We start from the raw sequence: 24343 nt of genomic DNA on the forward strand, positions 1-24343 counted from the left end.
ATACCCGTAAACCTTGATTATGTATATGTTCCTACATGAATATACAAACTACCTTCCTGTGTTAGGAATATGTTTTCAGTTAAGCTGAAACTTAGTTTATAAAATTTATAACAAGGTTTTGGTTGTTACTCGGCTGGGGGGGGGGGCTGTTTGCCCCCTTACCAGCATGCTTTGACTTATGTCGCCAAGCTGTAACCTTCTTGACTATTTTTATCTATTATCACTTTCGTGTCCCTTGAATTAAGTGCAACACCTTTTCCAGCATGAGCCGTGTGGAATCCTATTCTTTGTGCTTTTCTTGCAGAGGGTATTGGCTATTTGCAGTCATTCTTTGTAATCAGTGTTGGAAATGACAGTCTGTTCACTGGATGAAGTATGGATGGGGTGAGAAAAAGAAGCCGAAAGGGGATCATGTGGACATGCACGCTTAACTCTTTTAGTTAAATTCTGGTCCTCTTTGTCTGGATTTCTAGTGTCACAGATAGTGGAAAACCCAATGACAACTTAATGCAGAGAAGAAATGCCTTGTTCCCCCTCTTCTACCAACCCGACATAGAGTGCTGTAAATATTCAACTTCACCCTCTGCATTGGATACACCAATAACTGCTCGCCCTTCAGAGATAAAAACACAACCGCACCTGGGAAGGGAACCCCTTTTTGCTTGCTCTTGCTTCATCTTTTTTGCAATCATTTTGGAACTTGACGCCAAAGAGCGAGGTAAGTCTTCAGAGCACTGTGAGACCTTGCTAGTTAGCATGTGCTCTCTTGTTGGAACGTGCTCATTTGTTAGTGCGCACCCATCATGCTCAGTGTTCGTAGGCGCCCAGTGCACTCATTGCTTTGTGCTCCCCCAACTAGGGCATGCATTCATTGCTTTGCAAATAATCTCCTACTCAGGATTGAACTGTTTGTGCATTCTCTTGATAGAGTTCAGCCATCGTGCTCACCATGGGTGTGCACTTTTCCCACTCGCCTATTTGCACATGCCATTAGCACTCAAATGTTTGCGAGCTCATTAGCATTAGTCCACACATGCTTGACAATGCGCACTCCCTCGTCTACTAGTAGGCACTTGCTCTTCCACTGGGATGCACATTTCAGCTTGCAATTGCTCTCCAATTTGCATATGGCATCAACTATTGATAGTAGCTCATCAATTCATTCGCACACGCTCTCTCTTCTACTGATACACTTTAAATCGATCACAACCTGACATCACTCTCTCGAATGTTCACATGCTAGCTTTGACTGTGTATCACACTTGTTCATTTTCACTCTTCTAGTTATATGGTGGACTCCATAAATCTTCATCTATAGATGAACACTGACCTGATCAGGTGAGTTCTTCTAGTTGCACGCATCTACCTATCAGCATTGCTCACCTGGTTGTACGACGATGCATCTGTCAATACGCACTCTCTTGAGAGCACAGTCTCCAGTTTGTCCTTGCCAATCTGATTACGTGTAGCTTACTCATCGGACTGTGTGTGATCTTCACAAACAATCTCCTGTACAAGGTCGTTCACCTGTTTGTGATTGCTCGGTGCCCATTCTGGATCACACGTCTCCTGATAGAGAATTCACTGGTTCGAACGAAGGATTATGTGCGCTCCCTTATTGAAGCACAATTCTCAGAGGAGGAGATCCCATACAAGAAGTCATTCGTAGGTAAGACTTCGTCGCAGGTATGCCAATGTCAATTGCATTATGAATCTCCACACAACGCCACCTTGCTTACGCATTCTTCAGATCCCAAGGGACATAAAGGCGTAAGAGATCGAAGGCTCGGACTTGATTCAGGGAGTCTTTGGGGACAAAAGATCCAATCCATCCAAGATATCGCCCTATAAAACGACGTGGAATCCCTTCCCTTCAACAGGAAAAAACAAGTCGAGAGAGAGAGTGGATCCTGTAACTCTCCAGACCTAGGACCCACTCCTGCAGAAGCAGAAAACCTGGAAATGGAGTCAACCTTCATCAAAGTCTTAGCTTTGATCAGGAAGTTCAGTGTTAGGGGTGAAGTGTCCAAGGGGCGGAAAGATATCGATTGACTAGTGCCTTGCTGTCTCAAAATGGTCAAAACCGTCACTATGACTCCCGGGGTCAGAGCCAGCTGAAGATGCAGTTAACATTATGGACGATTAGATCCCTAAGTCCAGGAATTTGTTAAAGGCCATCAGGTCATACAGGAATTTGCCACCAGCTCTTTCCTGCCTGAGAATGTACTATGTGCCAGAAGAATTGAACCCTTTTCTCCAGCCTAATCAAAATACGTAGGGATAACAAAATTGACACTGGTCCTCTCTGTAATTCGATTATGTATCAAAATTACAATCTTATCCTCTGCCATGTAGGGCACCACCTTGGCCAGCCTAAAGGCTACTTCCTAGTTAGGCCACCGGTTGAGCACCGCTGCATACAGTATTTTGATTCTCGGGATTTGGGCAACTCCGAATCACAAGAAAAATTTTACAGGTAGGCCTACATACCTGGTCTTGTTAACCCTTTTACCCCCAGGCTATTTGGAAATTTCCAACCCTTAACCTCCAAGGGGTTATTTTTTCCCAGCAAATTTTGCAGTATATTTTTTTTAAATTGCTCTAACAGCCTTAATTTTTGTCATAGAGAGGTCAGGTTGGTCTCATTCTCTTGGAAAATGCCTGAATTTTTACAAAAACAATTTAAAAAATATGAAAAATAAATTTTTATAGCATTTTTTTGCAAGGACGTACCAGTAAGTCCATGGGGGTAAAGGAATGGCTTTTGTGAGACGTACCAGTACGTCCTTTGGGGGTAAAAGGGTTAAGAGCCTAATTGGTAGCTTTCTTGGCACATCAGTCTGCCTACCAGTGGGCCAATTGGGTTCTTATATTACTCACTTACTAAAACCAGCTAAAACTATCCAAGTATCAATTTACTTAACTGTGTACTCTCAAAATAACAATAGTATGTGTAGAGTAAGATCCAGATCTTTATATTTTGAAATTGGTAAAAAAAAGGCTAAAATTTTGAAAAATGAATTATTGAAAGTTTCTGCTTTATAAATATCTTGGTAAAAAATTCATTGCAATAGACCCTTTTTTTTGCTTATTGTTGCTGACAGGAAAGCAATTTTCTCTTTTTAATGATATTTTGAATTTTATGTAACTTTATGTAACTTACTGTAAGCATTATGATAGTGGTAGTTTAGATTATAATATACTGTACAGTATATTATAAAAAATTGCCTCTTAGTAATTGAATTAATTTCAGTGTTCATCTGATGTTCAAATTGCATTTTAATTAGAATAATTTCAATGCTCATTTGATGTTCACATTGCATTTCTCTGGAAGCTAGGTTTTATAAACCTTTGCTCTTAAAACTAAAAAAAAAAAAAAAATCTTTTTTTCTTTCAGTAAACTTACGCCTCTAGTAAAGTAGGAGACAATGTAGCAGTTAATGGCAACCCGGCTCTTTTGTCACTTAGTTTTGAAGTCGAGACTATTGCCTATTATCCTGACATCACAAGTCAGTGGGGAGGAGGGTGATCATGCACAGTATCACCTCTATTTACAAATTTAATTTGTTCTGGGATCGAGCTCGCAACTTGAAATACTTTTTTCCTATAGCAATTTTTCCAATATGAAATCAAGGAAATTCACTCCATGCATTCCACACTTCTATGAATACTCATATACAATCATTTATAAAGGTTTTGTAATGGTAGTTACAGTAAAAATTATACCCCCTTCATTTTAGAAATGAGTACAGATTAAAAATTCACAATTGAAAATAGAAATACTGACAAATTAACTTGGATTATACCTTTGAGAGGAGCCGTGGATGGTGTTTGGTAGAAGAGGAGAAGTAAGGGATATTACCAATTGGTGTGGGAAAGAATCTCCCTCCTTGGGAACTTCTGGTAAAATATTGGGAGTTTTCTCTTGAACAGCTTTCTCTAATACTAATCAATTCATGTAATTTATCCCCTTTTGGAAAATTGGTAGACTTTTTTTTTACACTCCTACGCTTACCTTTCACAAGGAGCTTATCTAGAGACGACTGCCTTTTCTTTAAAATGGCATGAAAATTATATTCAGTATAGTATCACATTATCAGTAAATAGATTTGCGACTCTCCCTGTAAAAGTCTTTTCTAGTTTGTGTTTCTACAGAATTTTGCAGGATGTCCCTCATTTTTAACGTCTTTCTAATTTCACTCGAAGCAAGAGGTTTGTCAGTCGATAGCCTCCACACACTCTTGATGCTACACCTAATGCTGGATTTTTTCAGCACCAACTCCGTTGTCTTCTCTGGATATCTCCCTTGAACTAGAAACAAGTTTCCTGCCTTTAATTTGGTTGGTATCCATAAGACCATCACTGTCCATAAAATGAACAGTGAGGCCTTTGACTCCTCACAGCTGTTATTAAATCACAATACAATACTGTTCCCGACTTGAGACAGAATGCAGATCGAGATTGCCCAAAGATAATTCCCTACAACGATCTTCTCTGTAATTACTAATTAATCCAGAACACAAATATGCCAATAAATTTGAACACTGGAGAGTAGGGTTGTCAATAACCTGAAATCGACACGGAGATTGAAAAGATATAGCATCTGTGGCTTGAACAAACTGTCAGTGGTTGCCATTAATCTCTAAATAGTCTGTGCACTACTGGAAGAAGTCTATTGAAAGGAAAGAAAATGGAAATTTACAATTGTTCCGTAACTGGAATACAAACCACGCTATTTAAAGTGGGTAATTACTTTCGGCGTAGCTGAAAGGATGAGCCGTTAAAATTTTAATGAGGGTTTACTATCCCACCGCTAGTTAGCGGGGGTTAGGGAGGGTAGTTAGCTACCCTCCCCCCTCACACACCTGTGTTGTAAGCTCACTTTGCTTTCGGCTCGGGTACTAGTCGGACGTGTCCGCTGTCACCCTCGCCTACACGACAGCCATTTAATCATTGCTTTTGCTTTTTCTCTTCTAGAGTGTTGTGAAGGCCTCTACAATGCAGAAGTGCCTTGGGTTACCTGACCGCCCTTGTGGGACCTTCATGTCTTCAATCGACACGGATCCAAACACCTTATGCCCTTATTGTAGGGGTTAACGGTGTGAGAGTGATAACATATATATTGAATGTAGGGAGTGGCCTACCTTCCAGTGGGAGAGGTTTTCCCGGCGCCAGGATATTTCTACTTAAAAGGTTTCTTTGAAGAAGGAAAATCCTAAGGACTCTTCTTCCGTAGCCCAAACCTCCTCCGAAGCTCCCACTTGGTTGGCTTCTCGCGAGAGGCCGTCGAGTGTTCGCGTAGGCCGTACTGTTGTCCGATCTCGGGGTTTGGGAGAGGGAATTGCCTCCCATAGAGAGGCAGCTCCTCCTCCTCCCCCGGGGGAGGATTTAATTATTTCTCCTGATGTTAATAATAATGATCTTTTGCAGCTTTGGGCTTCTTTGGGGCTTCATGGTTCGCCCTCCAAGGAAGCCCTGTTTGACATGATCTGGTTGGGAGCAGCTGTCAAACAGTCACCGGCAGTAGCAGAGGTTGACCCTGTCTATTGTCGAGGCTGTTGTGGCAGAGGCTTACCATGAGAGTTTTTAAACCCCTACTCCTGTTGTAGCAGAAGGCTTGGCTCCCCCCTCCGAACATCCTTCGAGGGTGGAACTAAGTCCAACGGTCTCTCCTGCGGGTGATTCTCCCCCCGGGGGAGTTCACTGACAGAGACTCCTCTTTGGAGGACTGCAGATGGTTTGCCTGCTGCTCCCAGAGGACGTATCAGACATAAGGCTCAGCTTCCTCTTCGTCGCCGAGGTCTTCCTTCTCCTCACAAGGGTGTTAGGAGGCGCCTCTTCGGATCTTCATTCTCGCAGTCCCCCGCAGAGGAACCTCGTCCTTCAGCTACCGTTCCTGCTACTTCTTTGGACCTGGACCTCTCCGCAGATCATTCACGATCTCCTTCTCCTGCCAGACCTGCTGACCTGCCCTCACCTTTCCTGGCTGCAGACGCGCTGTGGGCGGCCGCCCATCCTGTTTTCCAACGGGCACCGGTCCCTTCGGGGCAAAAGGGGCTTTCACACATTGTGTGCAAGTCCCTTAAGCGCCAGGTTTCCCCTGTGCGCCAACGTTCTCCTGCTCGCCAATGCACTACTGCGCGCAAGCGCCCTCGGGTTGCAGTCTCATCTCGTGCTCTCCTGCACGCCCACGATCACCTATTCGGCCTACAGTTCCAGAGACTACGCGCCCACGATCTCTTGCGCGCCCTCAGCCTGATGCACGCCATGGATGCCTTCGGTCTCCTTCTCGTCAGCGATCTCCTGTGTGCCAGCGCTCTCCTGCTCGCCAGCACTCTCCTGCTCGCCAACGCTTGCCTGCTCGCCCTCGATCTGCATCCCTCCCAGGAGGGAGTCGAAGGACTCCAAGACGGTTCCGAAATCTTCTTCGAGGATCAGACCAGAGCCAGCTAAGCCCGCGGAGAACGTCCACGAGTCACCCCAAGAAGAGCCTTTGGGGACTGGAGACCTTGCTGCTAGTCCATCAGGAGGAGAGCCGCAGGAGTCGGAGCATGCCTTCTGGCAAGTTTTGACTCTGATGAGGAACGTTAACGGATTCTCGGATCCAGAGATTCCTCCTCGAGAGGGCAAGGACACGGTTCTGGACCGAGTCTTTGGTACCCAAAAACCCCCTAAAACCAGCGCGGCTTTGCCCTGGTCCCAGGGGGTCAAGAGTGCCAGAGGTAAGGTCGAGAGCCAGCTCTCCGAGTTAGCCGCCTCCAGCTGTTCCAGCGCCGGAAACAAACTCCTCCCACCTCCTCGTGTCCACCAGAGGAGGTACTTCGAAATCATGGAGGAGTCCTGTTTAGCTCTTCCCCTCCACCACTCGGTGGAAGAGCTCTCCAGGGGAGTCCCTCTCGAGAGACACTCCAACCGGAGATTCTTTGCCAGGAAAAGGTAGCGAAGTGTGCCATGTAGGCCACTTCGTGGCTGGATATCTGGCTAGGATCTCTTGGCATCCTGATACGATCCGAAGACTTGTCTAAGGAGAGTACCAGGAAGGCCTTGGAGACCTTCCTTCTTTCAGGCACTCGTACCATCGAGTTTCTGGCCCACCAAGTCTCGAACTTGTGGGCTAACACTATCCTGAAACGCCGTGATATGGTGTCTGAAAGATTCAACTCGAAGGTCCCCAACACCGAGGTCAGTAAGCTCAGACATTCCTCCCTTTTGGGGAGTAGTCTGTTTGAGCCAAAAGATGTAGAGCAGGTGGCTGAGAGGTGGAGGAAGTCCAACCAGGACTCCCTCCTCCAGAGGGCTTTAACATCAAAGCCCTATAAGCCTCCAGCACCTCAACAACCTTCCCCAGCAAAGACGACAAAGCCGGCAGTAGCAGCAAAGGCAGCGGTGTCCAAACAGCCCTTTCCCGTCAAGGACAGGAAAGGCAAGAAGTCCTCCAGGGGAGGCAAAAATCCTAGGGGGAGTGGCCGAGGCAGCAAACGCTAGGATTGGCAGTCCCCCTCGCACGTCCACCAGTGGAGGGATGCCTTCAAAGTTGCGCGGACAAGTGGCAACAACTCGGGACCGATTCCTGGACGATCTCCGTGATCAGCCAAGGATCTCGCGTCCCGTTTATAACATCTCTACCTCCCCTGACAGCGAATCCTGTGTCGTTGAGCTCTCTTGCCATGGAGTCAGCAAGAGGGCAAGCCCTTTGGGCAGAAGTCGAGACCATGTTGAAGAAGGACGCTCTCCAAGAGGTCGTCTGGGGGCTGGAGACCAGTCATCAACCTCTCTGCTCTGAACAGGTTTGTCAAGCAGACCCCGTTCAGCATGGAGACGGCAGACATGGTCAGACTCGCAGTGAGACCGCAAGACTTCATGTGCACACTGGATCTGAAGGACGCGTACTTCCAGATTCCAATCCATCCGTCTTTAAGGAAGTACCTAAGATTCAGACTAGACAACAAGATCTACCAGTTCAAGGTACTGTGTTTCGGTCTCTCAACAGCACCTCAGGTTTTCACCCTGATATCTTCGTGGGCACACAGGATCGGCATCCGTCTCCGTTATCTGGACGACTGGCTGATCCAAGCAGACTCGGAGTCAACCCTTCTTCGACACCGAGACAAACTTCTGGGGATTTGCCATGATCTAGGGATCATGGTAAACCTCGAGAAGTCTTCTCTGCTTCCTACCCAAATACTGGTATATCTAGGCATGATATTGGACACCAATCTCCACAAAGCCTTCCCATCAGACGACAGGATAGCAAGGCTGAGGAAGGTCGCAAGTCCTTTCCTCAGACGAGACGAACTCTCAGCCCAATCGTGGTAACGTCTCCTCGGCCATCTCTCATCCTTGGTCCGTCTAGTTCCCAACGGTCGTCTCAGAATGAGATCCCTGCAATGGCGACTCAAGTCCCGGTGGAGTCAAGGACACGATTCCCCGGACGTCTTGATCCCTATGGGTCTCGCGGAACGGACGGATCTTCAGTGGTGGGTGACAGACGAGAACCTACGAAAAGGAGTGGATCTTCTCATCCTCCCCCCCGGATTTGATGCTGTTTTCAGACGCCTCAAAGAAAGGGTGGGGGCCCCACGTTCTGAACCACAGGACCTCAGGCCTGTGGTCAGAATCAGAAAAGTGCCTCCATATAAATCTGCTAGAAATGAAGGCCGTTTTTCTGGCCCTTCAACAGTTCCAACAGCACCTGGTGGGTCACTCTGTGGTGGTGATGAGCGACACCACCACAGTAGTGGCTTACATCAACAAGCAGGGAGGTACCTTTTCAGAACAGCTATCCCATCTTGCAGTAGAGATACTGAGATGGACCGAAGTCCACTCGATTCCACTTTTGGCTCGCTTTATTCCGGGCAAAAGGAATGTGCTCGCCGACGGTCTGAGCAGAGCGTCTCAGATAGTGAGTACCGAGTGGTCTTTGGATCGTCAAGTAGCCAACAAAGTCCTGACTTTGTGGGATTCCCCGATTGTGGATCTGTTCGCGACAGCGTTGAACTTCAAACTGCCGCTGTACTGCTCCCCAGTCCCGGACCCCAAGGCTCTCTGGCAAGATGCTTTCCAACATCGGTGGGACAACATCGACGTATACGCCTTTCCCCCGTTCTGTCTGATGAGGAGGGTACTCAACAAGACCAGACTATTGGTCAACCTCTCTATGACTTATAGCTCCGCTGTGGCATCACGCGGAATGGTTCCCAGACCTTCTGCAACTCCTTATGGAGCTTCCGAGAGAACTCCCTCCGCGACACGAGCTACTCAAAAAACAACCACACGCCAACATCTTTCACAAAGCCGTAGCTTCGCTTCAGCTTCACGCCTGGAGACTATCCAGCATATCCTAGCAGAGAGAGGATTTTCACAATAAGTTGCGGAAAGGATGTCTGAACACCTGCGAAAGTCATCCGCAGAGGTCTACCAGGCGAAGTGGAGAGTTTTCTGTGATTGGTGTCGTGGAAGGGGTATCTCTCCACTCGATGCCACTATTCCAGCAATAGCGGAGTTCTTAGTGTACTTGCGAGAAGAAATGCGCCTTTCAGTCTCGGCAGTGAAAGGCTATCGCTCGGCCTTAAGTCTAGCCTTCAGGTTCAAAGGAGTGGACATTTCTTCTTCGCTAGAACTTACCCTTCTCATACGTAGTTATGAACTTACCTGCCCTCAGTCGGAAGTGAGACCTCCTCCATGGAACGTGGTTCGAGTTCTCAGGTCTCTTAAGAGACCTCCCTACGAACCATTACGCCAGGCTTCAGATCGCCACCTGACTTGGAAGACGGTGTTCTTACTAGCTTTGGCGTCAGCCAAGCGAGTTAGCGAACTTCATGGTCTCTCGTATGACATTGCCCATTCAAGGAGATGGGGGGAGGTAACGTTCAACTTCGTCCCTGAGTTTATTGCTAAGACTCGGAATCCGAGAATGCCGGACCCTCGCTTCGACTCCTTCCGGATTTCGAGTCTTCGTTCTGTAACAGATGACCCAGATCATATCCTACTGTGCCGAGTAAGGAGTCTGAGGCTATACCTGAAGAGAACAGCTGCAGTTCGTCACCAAGTGTAGGCATTGTTTGTTAGCACTGGGAGATCGAAGAGGAGGGTTACCAAGAACACCATCTCAGCATGGATTTGAAAGGCAATCCATCTGTCCCTGAATTCTGACCCTCCTCCATCATGTCGTCCTAGAGCTCATGATGTCAGGGGAGTAGCTACATCCCTGGCCTTCAAGAAAAACTTCTCAGTGACACAGGTTCTACAAGCAGGGGTGTGGAAGCGTCAAACGACATTCACAGCCCACTACCTGCAAGATGTGACCCACAGGAGGCTCGATACGTTCTCTATTGGCCCTGTGGTGGCTGCACAACAGCTGGTTTAAACCTCAGGCTCCTTAATGGACAGGTAGCAGAGGGTTGAGGGCATTGTTACCCGGTTTCAGTCTGCATGAAAGAAAAGGTATGTCTGGCCCTTATTCTTTTCTTCATCCTCCCCTCTCTTGGGGAAAGCAGCATCTTGTGTTCTTTGCACAGCTGACCTCAAACCACTGCAGGTAAACCATATTCCCTTGTGTTCCTAGTATTAAGTCAATACTGTCGCGTCCCCATACCCTGACGAGGTGGTATTGGGAGAGTCCTAGCCTAAAGTTTCCATCTAAAGAACTTCAGGTCAACTTCCTAGGATGAGTCACACTTTTTTCCTTCACACACAGCTTACGTAGGCCGCAGCCCTTGCATAGCAAGGTGCGAGCGAGGTGCAGGGACTCTCTATTGTTGAGTGCTGACACACTCAGATAATGAGTCCCCGGGCAAAGCCAAAAGCCAGTACGGCTGGGACTTATTCCACCCTTCCTAAGGGTTAAGTCACCCACTTTAGATAGCGTGGTTTGTATTCCAGTTACGGAACAAATGACAAATTCGGAGATAATTTGTCTTTTTCCTAACTATACAAACCTTAGCTATTTAATCAAACTTGCCCGTCAGCCCTGTCCCCCATGAAGTCCTACCTCTAAGCAAAGTGAGCTTACAACACAGGTGTGTGAGGGGGGAGGGTAGCTAACTACCCTCCCTACCCCCCGCTAAGTAGCGGTGGGGTAGTAAACCCTCGTTAAAATTTTAATGGCTCGTCCTTTCAGCTACGCTGAAAGTAATTACCCTCTTTAAATAGCTAAGGTTTGTATAGTTGGGAAAAATCAAAAATTTTAAGTTATTTTTATTTTTCCTAACGTACTTACTGAGAACTACTTTCTTAGGAGCTACCTGTAATCTCCTCCCAACCGACCAGAGTTTTGTGTGGTATACCCTACCTCCGTTTTCTATGGAGGACTAACCCAGGAGTAAGGAGAATGTGCCCTGAGGGTAGATCAGAGCTAGGTCGGCGTTAGCTTGGGTCTCGCTCGTCAGTAAGTTCCTCGGATGGTGCAAAAAGTCCCTTCAAGGGCAGAAAGGCACTCGGGGAAGGTAGGGAGGGCCATTACCCGAAAGTAGTTCTCGGTAAGTATGTTAGGAAAAATAAAAATTACTTAAAATTTTTTATTTGTTCCAACACAGAGACTTATCTCGAACTACGTTCTTAGGAAACTTACACTTTAGGAGGTGGGAGTGTCTTCCTGACCTTCAGACCCAGCTAACCAGACGTCAAGTAACCTAGATATGAACTAGGTTATATAAAACAAACCGGAAAAAGGAAATGTAGGGCAAACTACACAAAGAGCTCACGTTAGTGTCTAAGTACTCACCCTTTAAAATATTTCCTGATGCTGAGTCCAGTGACGAAATTGCAGAGACGTGTCTTCATTGGTTATATATGTGTGGTTATCTCCGGTCAGGGATAGGAAAACAGGGATTAGGGTGAAAAGGAACGAACCTGTGTCTCCTGGTTTTGCTATCCACGATTGCACCTGGGGCTTCACCGTTAAATCGCTTGGAGCGTTGAGATGACTGTCCCAATAGAAAACCCGTCCAAAGACCTTGAGTAATCCTTGAGATAATGGCCTGTGAAGGTCGACTGGTTCAACCAGGTGCTCGCCCGAAGGATCTGGCCCACTGCCATGTTCTTCTCAAAGGCTAAAGAAGTGCATAGGCCTCTAATGTCATGTGGCCTAGGAGTACCTGACAGGGTCAGTCCCTCCTCATTATAGGCCCTGGAAATAACTTGTCTCGACCAAAAGGAGATGGTATTCTTCGATACTGTACCTGCTTCTTCGTAACACCCGTAGAGACGAAAAGACTTTTGATACCCGGCCGGAGATGTGCAGTCCTCTCAAGGTACTTCCTAATGGCACAGACGGGGCACAACCTCAAATCCTCTGGATTCCCTGTCTTAGGAATGGCTAGCATTGAGAATCCCTCGAACTTTGGATCCCAGACTGCTGGATTCTGAGTTTTTGCCACGAAAGAAGGGACGAACTTGAGGGAGATTTCTCTCCACCCCTTCGAATGAGAGACGTCGTAAGACAGCCCATGGATCTCTCCTACTCTTTTCGCAGAGGCCAAGGCCAACAAAAAGACCGTCTTGAGAGTGAGATCCCTGTCTACAGTATCCTTCAGTGGTTCGAACGGGGGACTACCTAACATTTTCAGAACCCTAGCCAAGTCCCACTGAGGCACCCTAACGGTTTGAGGAGGGCAGGCTTGTTCAAAGCTCCTGATAAGCATAGAGATGTGTCTAGAGGAGCCCAGGTCGATGCCCTTCAGAAGGAAGACTTGACCCAAGGCTGCACGTACTCCTTTTATAGCTGGAATTGACATCCCCACCTCGTCTATGAGATGTACTAGAAAATCTGCGATATCTGGGACCGAGGCTTTGAGGGGCCTGATGTTCTTTGAAGCACACCACTTCGTAAAAGCGGCCCATTTTGCTTGGTAGACCGCTGCCGAAGATCGTCTCAGATAACGCGACATCTTTTCTGCAGTTCCTGACGAATATCCTTCCTTCCTCAGGAGTCGCTCGATAGTCTCCAGGCGTGAAGGCGTAGAGACTGCGGGTTGTCATGGAACCTGAGAAAGTGTGGCTGTTGTAGAAGATCTGGCCTGTCGGGAAGTGGCCTTGGAGGAAGACATGCCAGGTCTTTTAGATCCGCGAACCACTCTTTATCCGGCCACCAGGGCGCTACCAAAGTCATCCTTAAGTTTGGGGCAGCCCTTACTCTGTTGAGCACTTGCCTGAGAGAAGCAATATGAACATTAAGAGAGGTTCATAGAAATAAGATTTGTACTTGGCTTTTTAGATGCTTTTTAGCATAGGTACTTTATTAACGGGTATTTTGTTTGAAGATCAAATATTTAGAAGCTTGAAATACTTTTAATTCAGATACAAGATGTGAAACTAGCTTTGTTCACAGTAGTTTAAGGTAGTCGACATTAGGTGCAAGTTATGAAAGGCAAGCAGTGGTAAAGGTACAAAAATTAGTTATGCTTATAAGCAGTCGATTTTTAGGGTCTGGGTGTATTAATTGTATTTGGGTTATTTCTCATGGGGGAATAGTCGATCAGTTTTTAAATAAATATTTGTTTGAATATCCCTCTGAAAAAAATTCAAGATCCATGGGGGTCCACTGTATCTTTAAGGGAAAGATTGATGCATGCTAGAATGAGGTTTACAAAAAGCCTTTTGCACATCAGCCCAGTATCTACCAAAAAATGGCCCCTTCTTATTCTCAGCATTATGTTCCAATGACAAGACTTTCCAGTCTTAATCCCATCCAAAGTTTTGTGGGTGCATAAACGGACAGTACCATTTGTAAATGGTCTGAAGATTTGATTGGAATAATATGGATTCGGGCTATATATCCCAGGGCAGGCCTTGTGAAGCCATTAAGTGCCCAAATGAGGTAACTAGTCAAGATAGTTTGGACGGAAAGGTGTAAGCAAGAATGCAGGTAAAGTAGAAGGATAGAAGGATGTACTGTGACGAAACTGCAGTTTAAGTTCAGAGCAACATTGTAGACCTTTGAATAATGCCTCCTGTGCAATATGTGAGATGTACTAATGATTAGAGACTACTACAGTACTTGCTAAAATACTAGTAAATACTAAGCATGTTGCGTTGGAAGGATTTTGATATACAGTACAGTACATAGAATGTAAATACCTAAGTCCACTGAGGATTTGAGTGCATTGAAAAAGAAGCGAAATAAAAAAAAGCTCGTCAAACTTTATTATCATGAATATTTACTCACAAAATAATCTTTGGTAAATCACAATAGTATCATTACATAACAAATTAGAATATAAATCTGTAAATATAAATCCTTTGAAGCTATCACATGTTTTCATTGTGCGAAAAGAAAAAGGTGACAACACCATCAATGCGGTTCAGTGCAATCTTTTTAAGCATTTTAGCACCCAAGTAACATGGCCAATACAGACTTCTTCCGAAGCATATAAGTTGGCTTTACATAATCACTTACCTCGATCTAGAGAAACCTGTACATATTTAATAGATTTTACAGCTGAATAACCTCTAGATTCTCTAGGAATTTATAGGAACAAATGATTTGTTTTAAAAAAACCCTCTTGCAAATCTTATTTTAAACTTAACATTACTTTTTCCCCTAGACAGAAACTATGACATAATTAAATCTTTAATACAGTGATTCTCATGTAAATAATATTGCAAAGAATGTTCTTGCAAGAACGTGTCAAATAAACCTTACTGGCTATGTGCATGATGCATATAATTGTCTGTAATGAAAATTCAAAATATTTCCCATTAGTCATGAAATATTAAAAGGATTTAAAGTTTAAGTGTTCTCGTTGATATGATGTTTATTTTAATAGCAGTTAATAATGTTTAGTTGATTGTTGAGTGCTTTTCATATATGCAAGATAAAATATTCTTTGTAATACTGTAGCTTCTTTTTCAAAAATAAATTTGAATTTCTTTCCTCATGTTAGTCTAGATATTCATTTACTTAACTTGAAGGAATGTTCTTTCAAAAGATATTTTTTCATTATATATTATACAAAGAAAATAATTGTTTATATTTTATAACTTAAATCCTTTTAATATATGGTTATGAAAATATTAGGAAATATTTTAAGTTATGAATCAGATCCAAAATCAGAAAATGAGATTAGTAAAACATATAAACTTTATCAGAATGGCATAGTATTGCGCTAAACTAAATTAATAAGAAATGAAATAAAAACTTACAATCACAAATGTAACAAAAGAATATGTTTTTGCTACATAACGAATACATTGTCTTTTACATAGTTAAACTGGTATCACAGAACTCCAAATATTAGATATTATTCAGCGATAAACTTTGAAAATAATTTGATCCAAGGTATGCGGACATGAAAAATTATTCTTTTTCTTCTATTAGGGACTGATTAAACAAATTGTCGCTCTGCTCCTTTACGACGAAAGTAGGGGGAAAGAAACCGAGTCCGTAATAACGTATGTCAAGCACGTTTTTGAAATATTTTTTTCAACAGTGCCTTAAAAATAATTCTTGGTAAATTTATATTGCAATGCATTCCACCCTAGAAATATTATAATACTACAAACTAAGAATAGGAAATTAAAATTTAATTTGTGTGGGAACAACCAAGAGTCACATACAGTACTGTAAAACCTTTTTCCTGCTTGATATCTTTCCTTACGTATAATTCGATAACATATATGTGCTCCAAGCTTTTCCATAACAATAGACACACAAATATGTTGCTATATAAATTGCCTTGCTTTTCAATATATTTCACAACCTTCATGAACATTAGTCAATAAATAAGGTCTAGAGGCAAAATCATATTGTAAACATAAAATTTAGAAAAGTGCTGAATTGACATTTCTTTCCATGCTGAGATTTTTCTCTTGGTTGAAATTTAAAAATAAATTTACATATGTATGCAGTAATAGCATACAATAGTGAAATGTTTAAAAATAAGATTTTTAGAATACTGTATATGTATTGTAATTGAACATAGTACTGTATGCATAGATTTGTTTCTTCCAACAAACAAACAACATAATTTCACCATATTATGAATGCCCCAAAAACTTGGTTAATACAGTATTTCTGCTGATTATAAAAGTTTTTTATTTAAAAATATAAATTGCATAAACCCTTCATTTAAAATCCCTGTTGTAACTTTGACTTCATTACCATGTTATAGCCATGAAGTTTAAAATCAAAAAGAGAAACCAGTTGATAATGAAAGCCCACGTCTGACATAGATTTGATTTTCATAGGCGACACAAATCTCTTTGCATTAGATAATCTAAAATATTTAAATGATTGTGCTGATATCTTTATTCTTGTCAAACACTTAAAGTAGTGCATTTTATCGGTGCAGAAATTTGCAATTTGTCTTTGTAATGAAGTTTGAAAGATATCGTTAGTTGATTAATATCTTTTCCGATCTGAAGAATTTTCTGAAGCCTCTGGAGCGTTGAATCTTGTTCGGTTGAACCTGTCATTTCGACAGGATTGTTCGTCTCTGATGTTATGATAACAGAAGGCACTGACATTTCTGAAGCACTGATGTCTGGTTTAGGTGAAGCTTCTGAAAGATCCTGAAATAAACAAAAATGTTATTTCAGTTTTGAACAAATATAAATTTCTGAATAAACAGTAAAAGTTGGTAAAATTATCTACTATTTTATTCCAGTTTCAATTGAACCTTAATTTCTTGGAAACCGGTAAACAGGGAAAATAATGTTACAGCAAGATAAAACTATTCTTTTATTAACTGCAATATAGTAACAGGAAGCTCAGGTTACAGTGGATTAAAGGAGGAAATTGTGTAAAAAGAAAAAAAAAAACTTAACGATACTTAAAAAATTCTTATTTCCTCATATGTTCCCCTTGTCTCATACAGGGGAAGCTATTCTGTACTTTATATGTGACTATTTACAAACCATTCATTGTGCTGTTGTGTTTTAGCCTAGTATGCATATTATATTCAACAAAGCCTTTTTTCAATGTAATCTTTTGATTTTAATGTATATTTTTTCTTTGGTATCAGTGACCATAGTAGTCACGCTGCCAAATAATTCCAATTAACCTAATGATGCAAGACTTGTAATTAGAATATTAAAACTCCTTTCAAAATGAGGTTTTCCAGCCACAAGACAAAAGTTTATATGAGTCAGTGATGTAGTAATAAGTTCTGAAGCTGAACATCGACAGCTAAAATTTAATTCGTGCTTGCCTCTTCTTTCATTCTACTTTGTCCTGCTACCCTGATTCATAAGTAAGTACTGTATCTGCTTGGATTACCTGTCGTCGTATTTCGAACCAAAGATGGTGTCGGTTTCAAACCACTTTCACCTGGGTACTTTTAGGATGTCTATAGACCCATGGATCTCATGGGTCTATGGTGAGTACTCGCTAATCTTGTAACTTTACTAATTAACGTACAGGATTAGTATACATCTTGGAGGCAATACCTTCGGCCTAAGTCTCAAGAAAATGTGGAATGACCGACCCTTCTGCCTTTTCTTGTTCTTTTCTGAAGCAGCAGCAACTGTTACGTGCCGGTCAGTTATGCAACAGAGAGCCCTTCTAGCAGACACTGATCTCTTTAGAAGACACTCCTCCATCCTTTGTACAAGGTGAGGATGATTTAGCATTTTACATTCACAATAGTCTCGATTTGTCTGGTCCGAAAATTTCAAAGATATCTCCCTAATACAGTATGGAGATCCTGCGTACCTAGTATTAGCTTCCTTCTAAGCCAGTACTGGCTGAGGCCCTAAAAACTTCTACATCTATATGATTAGTTATCAGGAGGTTGTGGGAGTCACCTTCCTCGATACAGTGCAGGACCAGTTAAGCAAGTAAATTTTTAAATTGACTGCTGTAGTATTTTTCCTAACTTTATAAACCTATGTCCTTTAAGTTGGCTTCCTCCTTCAACCAGTCTGCTCAGTCTTTGAGCCTTAGGTCTGGAAGATTTGTGGTTCCAACCTCACCTCCCACTAACTACAGTACTATAACACCTACCCTGTTAATGATTTAATGGTCTTATAAGCCCGCTCTAAGAAAATTATCTTATTTAAAGGACTCGCTTTGTATACATAGTTAGGAACATTACTTTTGAAAATTGTGATTTTTTGTTGCTTTATAATAATCAATATTTACCATAACTAGGGTCAGATTGTTTGCAATTTATTCTTTCCAAATTACACTTATCCATATTCATGTTACACTAAATTTTTTTTATATGGCATTATTCTCGGGTATCTGCCAATGCTAACGCAAAGTTATGACTTAACCTTAGAGGTTCTATAGTGTCTCGTTTATTTCTTTGCATAACAGAGGTTAAGAGGAAAATAGGAAAATGAAGTGTATTTATTAACCATATTGATTTTAAAATTCTTTTAGTCCACTAGATTCTTGCCTCAGCTTATAACAGCCGAATACATGATTTAGTTAACTCAAAGTCTAATCCTCATAAATTTTCTAAATAATTCATGCTAAATATTGTAGTGACGAAGTAATTATTCATTATCCGTATCAGAAACTCAAATCAAAGTTCATTATATTTCTTGTACATCCAAATGCCTGGCTGCATGCATTTTCAAGTTGCATTAAAACACATGAATTATCCGTATCAGAAACTAAAATCACAGTTCAGTATATTTCTTGTACTTCTAAATGCCTTGTTGCATGCATTTTTAAGTTGCATTAAAACACATGAACTTATGCTAGCTTACAGAATGCATATTACTAAGATTAATAACCATCATGCAATATAACTTGGAAAACTTGTACAGTAGATTACTTTAGAAATTTTATTCTTTGCTTGGGTATCTTTATAAAAGTTGCAGGAAAATTAAATTTCATTCAACTATCTAACACCTATTTAATTCAAAGCAGTACAGTACAAAGACCATATTTGTTAATGATTTCTGTACAATTACTTGAATTAATCTTAATACACAGAAAACAATTGAAAATAATTCCATGCTTTTCTGTCAAAAATATTTATCATGTGAGAAAGAATGAGAAAAATTTATACAGGCACATTCCTGTTGCTTCTCATGCAGAAAAAAAAATTGTGTATTGGTAATTTGTCATTTACTTGCAGAGGAAATCTTCAGAATGAAAATCAAGACAAAGGGAATGGATTAAAAATTAGATCGGAAGGAATTGAACTCTACAAGAAAGAATGCATGAAGAATAAATTCCAATAATGAATTCAAGAGAAGTTCGTCCACTAGTCTTACAACTTTATCAGGTAAATAATACTTTTTTCACTTTGCATAAACACACCTTATATTATGAAATAATTATTCGTAATTTGCAATTCTTCGTTAAAATTAGCATTCTATTACGATATATGGATATGTTCCTTACTCGGTTATACAGCATCCAGCCCACGGCTTTGATCTGAAATACTGTTAACCCAGAAAAATATGCTTTCCTTGCCAGAAGAAAGATGTTAATTTTTCTTCTGGCTATTTACTCTCTAGTTGCTAGGTTTGTTTTTAGGTTTTACCTTTATATAAGCAAGCTCTTGGAGCTGAGATTTGAAAACCTTGATCAGCTAAAAAAAACTCGTGTGCACTTCTTTCTTGCTACTTAGGCTTGTCTACAGCTATTAACTGCTCTTGTATTACAAGCATCACATCATTTGTCCTCTTATTGTCCTATCTGAAAAGCCGGCTTCTAACTCCATCGATAGAGTATTTGTGAACATGTTGAGGAAGCATGATGTAAAGTAGTTCTCTCGAATCAAATCGGTATATGGAACATCAGTTCAAGTGGATTAATAACAATTGGAATGTGAAGGAATAATTTTGACTGTTCAAATGTCTCTTTGACAATAGTAGGACGTTTTACATAAAGTGCTATAAGGAACTGTTTAAAACTTCTTCCTTGTAAAGTCCTCATTTTAATAACTATAATAGTTATATGAGGAGCTATAGGATCTGTGCCATATGACCTGGTGTTGATTACTTGAAGGCCTTTCAGTATAGAGATGCAATTAGGGAAAACCAGAGTTGCAATGTTTAGAGAAGTTGGAGAGCAAGATAGAAGAGAAAAGCTTGGTAACCAAAAATACTTAAGACTTTTCAAAATACACACAGAAGTATTGAATAGGTTTGGTATTTTAGTATTATATACAACCTATATAAACCATAACTTAATTACCATAATTAACATTATTGCAAACAATTTAAGCTGCCCAAATTACATTTAATCTAATCATTGACATCATCCAAATGCAGAAGTGCTAATAGTCTTTGATAATCTGCTTTTAACAGCAATGACCAGACTGTACTTTGCAAGCAGATCACTACTTTGAAATTAACATGCTTCTTTTGAATGAATGCAAATGAAAACATTTCTGAACGAAGTGGTAATATACAACACAATACAAACTCTTAAATAAAATAAACAAAACACTTTTATACATCTATTGCAAATAGTGTTTATACATGTTTAACTGTATATGTAGATTTGTCGACATCCATACAGTACTGTAAATGGCTTTGGAAATGACTCAAATGTATTTCTTCATATTTAGAAAAGCCAGACTTCTGCCAAAGCTGTTAAAAAGTGCAAAACTTGCAATTAATATATACCACTGTTATGAAAATGAAAGTTTGTATACACTAACCTCTAATATCCTTGTGCTTGTTGTGAAAAAGACCTAAAGATTTGTGTATGACACATTCATAGCGGAGTTTTACACGACATGAGATTGAAAATTTAGAAAATGACAACTTCTAGTAAAATAATCAAACACAGCTATGAATGTGTCAGCATTTTGGAGGGGGGGGATATAAAAATGTTTTTCATAATGATTGGGACAAATATTCTAGCAGGAAACTTACTCACATTTATTTATTAGTTAATTACAGGTCAGTCTTTTTATAAGGTCTGAAATAGCAGTGTAAAAAGCTGTTATATAAAATGTAATATACTGTTACAATGTACTACCTACTGTAAATTCACTGTAATTTGTATAATACACTAAGGTATAATACACTAAAATTCTACAAGTATGTTTGACTGCTGAGCAGTTTTTTTTTTTATATATAATATACAAACTTACAGTAAAGCAATCCTCTATAATGAAAAGGCATTTTGAAGATGCAAATGTTAAATACACAATAGTTTTTCCATATTCATGAAGCCGTTTTTCTGTAAAGTCGGACAGGATACATTGGGTGATTGAATCGGGAGGGTTCATATCGTTCTGTCTGCTCAGTGGACTCTTGTGTCAACTGTAGCAGTACACCGAGCATACGGAAGAAACCTCGTTCGTTAATTGCCGGATGTATAGTGATCTTTCTATTTTCATTCGTGGATTTTTTTTATCTGCATTTCAATTGTGCCGAACAACTATCAATACTCTTTTTTTAAATGTCAAAGCTCCAAGCAAAAAGGGGCTCACTTCTCCTAAATTGCATTCTTGAGTTTTCAATATTAATGATGCCAAAATCTAAACTGTTCCTACAACATATCTAATACTGTTTCTTGAAAATATCACGCGTATTGCAAGCCAAAGCTGCTTTTCTGTGACTTCCAAAGTGGGTTACATTGAAGGCACAGGAAGACTATACAGTTGAATACATTAAAGTGTCTTGTAAGCACTAAATAAATACTTTTAAATTATCATCCTCAGGCAGTCACTAAATTCGTGTCACTATGATTTTGGAATTATACAACTCACAATTTGTAATGTTGCACAAAGTTCTGTCACATTAAACAAGGATAAACATTTATGGGGAACTATATTTAATTATTAGCCTGACAACTTATAAGTGATGTGGGTAGTTTAAAATGTTTAAAAATATTAATTTTCATCAAAGTAATTTCATAATAACCCATCAATAGTACAGATTGTAAATTGGAGTCTGTGATGTTGATGCCTCAGGACACACATTCTGAAGTATTATAGGCAAGTATAGAGTAGTGAAAAGTGACTATATTGAGGCAGTAACATGTTTTCACTTTTCCAGGAGGAAGTTTGAAATTGACCAAGACGACCAGGAAGTATACAATTTTAGGAATACAAACTGAAGCCCTCGCCTCCTCAGCCAAGACTCGTATAATACACACTCCTGCCAGTCACTACAGAATAAAATCTCTCTCAGAAAATTTACCCAGAGGATCATTCTCCAATCAACTAGTCTTTAACCCTACCTCGGATAGCAACGTCGCAAAACCCCCACTGCATACGGCTTACACAACCTTCCAAATTTTTAGTGAATGGAGACTTTGGTTGGATGATATGCCATCATGGTTGACCTTTCCAAGCTATCTATGGAAATGCGGATGTGCTTGACCCTTGAAACTCGACGTGTTTAAACACACTTTCTGGTTGCTCTACAGTTCCACGGTAAGGGCTTATGCAACCAAGTACAACATTGCAGAGAATCTAATTTACAAACAGCTGGAGAGAGTTGTTTCCAGACTTTTGAGTAAGGCTTTGATGCATAGCAGAAGCAGCTGAAAATTATCTTGATGGGGAGATGCAGGAGTAATACCTTGGACACTACCTCTTCATTATAAAACATCATTACCAACTGTCTACAGTATGAAGGAACGAAAGGCCTAGCTACCTCTACCCTATATACTCCATCCAGCCAGTTGTGACATATCTTTGACTATAAAAAGGAATAAAAAGGATAAGAAAAGCAGAAGTCGAACGACTCCCTTTTAGAAACAGATTTCAACGCAAGCCTTTTTAAGCGAGTGCTATGCCCCTCAGCATGGTCCTGACACATGCCCTGCTGCCAACAGTACCTTCGGAAGCTGTGCTCCTCTAGGTCACTGGTCTAGAACACTTTAGGGCCCTACTAACAAAGTCCAGTTTTGTCACTGCCACTATCTTGGATATTTTGGCAAGTGTTGCAGAGGGAAGGATAGTTGCCGAAGTTGATTTCCAACCAAGAGTGGTGCGTCTTCCAATTTTGAAAAGACTAAAGAAGACCAGAAAAACCCCTGCTATCATTTGAGATCTTTTTACTACACCACCACCAAGACATCAAAACTCCTCTGTTCTCCTCTCATATGGCACTAAAGATGTTACCAGATAAAGGTACTGACGTCACTGTGTTTGGCCAGCGACACCTTGAATGTTTGGGGTATACCATCAAGCAGCCAGCAATGTCCTTCGCTGATACCGACTGTCAAGGCGTATGGATCTCACGGGGCACCCGCTCTTGTTACACTCCAAGTCACAGATGCTCCATGTCATTATGGCCGTGGTTATGCAGGACCACGGAAGCAGATGCCTACGTCTAGTTCAATGTACTTTGAAGTTTCTCATAGACACCACACTCATCATGCCACCATCAAACTAGAGACGTTGGCCGTTGTCTGGGCGAAGTCCAAATGTAGGCTGTATCTTATATGCCTACAAAACTAAACGATAATGATGGATCACCACCATCCAATATCTTATCGTGAACCATTACTTGCGGGATGACGTTGAGAAACCCCTCCAACGCTTAAAGATGATGATTTTGCTCTGCCTCTTCAGAGCTACGAGACTTGCTGCCAGGTTATTGTCACAAGCTTCAGTTAGTTACCCCACGCAAGAAAACAAGGTCTTTGAACTGTCCTGGCTGTGAATGTTGTCAACTCTATAGAAGAGACTAGAGACAAAGATCCTGATAGAACACACTAAGATAGAGCTGCAGCAAGAGTGGACCCTACGTATGTTGGTCTCCTCGACGGCAACACCCCAGGATTCACCTCAAATAGGTAAGACCTTCACAACTCCTTGCTCCCATACTGGAAGCTACAGGACGATCTCTACGCAGCTGGGACAAAGTTGGGTTTGTCTTAGGTTTTGGTAGATCCAGGGACTACGAGATCCGTTTTCCTAGTAGACTTGTATGGTGGAGAAATGGCTGTTCTCATGGTCCAGTGCCAACTCCTAATGTTGACATCTTCCCTCCAAAAAGGCAGTCCTTAGTAAATTCACACTCGGTAAGAGCATACTACGAGCTAGAGAGGAGAAAGGTGGATGAACATGAAAGAGACATTGTAGATTTCAAGCAATACAGGTAGTTTATTTATATACATTATATTATTGTGCCTCACAATATGTACATTTCTGTCTCTTGCCTGTAATATAGCAACAATTATGTATATATCTGACCAGGCAACATAGTGACTGTCATTGTAGTCGGCAATCATCAGGCTGTTGGTAGACAAAACGTAGCTCATAATGTTTATGTTGCCTATTGACTAGGTTTTGTGGTAGCTAACCAACAATATTATTCCAAAAATAAGAAGTAGAAAATGTTAGAGTAAAGATTGATGAAAGAAATTACCATAAAATGTAGTAAGTAATTCATTTTTAGTTACATGCTAATCATTTTCATTTTCTTTCAGATAACTGCTCTGGAAAGAAGATTCTTGCAAATGAATCTGGTTCTT

At 41.2% G+C, this 24343-nt stretch overlaps 1 protein-coding gene and 1 long non-coding RNA gene across 2 annotated transcripts in view; one reads left to right on the plus strand and one right to left on the minus strand.

Annotated features, from left to right (window-relative positions):
• The window catches only part of LOC137638674 (uncharacterized), a 23827-nt gene extending 1040 nt beyond the window's left edge, over positions 1-22787 (plus strand). The window contains exons 2-3 of the long non-coding RNA XR_011044165.1: positions 19029-19178; positions 21913-22787. This is a non-coding gene — a long non-coding RNA (uncharacterized lncRNA). The remainder of the gene's footprint in view (positions 1-19028; positions 19179-21912) is intronic.
• LOC137638673 (protein FAM177B) overlaps positions 14126-24343 on the minus strand; it is a 49865-nt gene continuing 39647 nt past the window's right edge. Inside the window, 2 exon segments of the mRNA XM_068370956.1 lie at positions 14126-16375; positions 16378-16509. Of these exon segments, the coding sequence (XP_068227057.1) occupies positions 16340-16375; positions 16378-16509 (168 nt within the window). The 3' untranslated portion in view covers positions 14126-16339.

This window comes from Palaemon carinicauda, chromosome 3 (genome assembly GCF_036898095.1).
Source record: "Palaemon carinicauda isolate YSFRI2023 chromosome 3, ASM3689809v2, whole genome shotgun sequence".
NCBI classification, from domain to species: domain Eukaryota; kingdom Metazoa; phylum Arthropoda; class Malacostraca; order Decapoda; family Palaemonidae; genus Palaemon; species Palaemon carinicauda.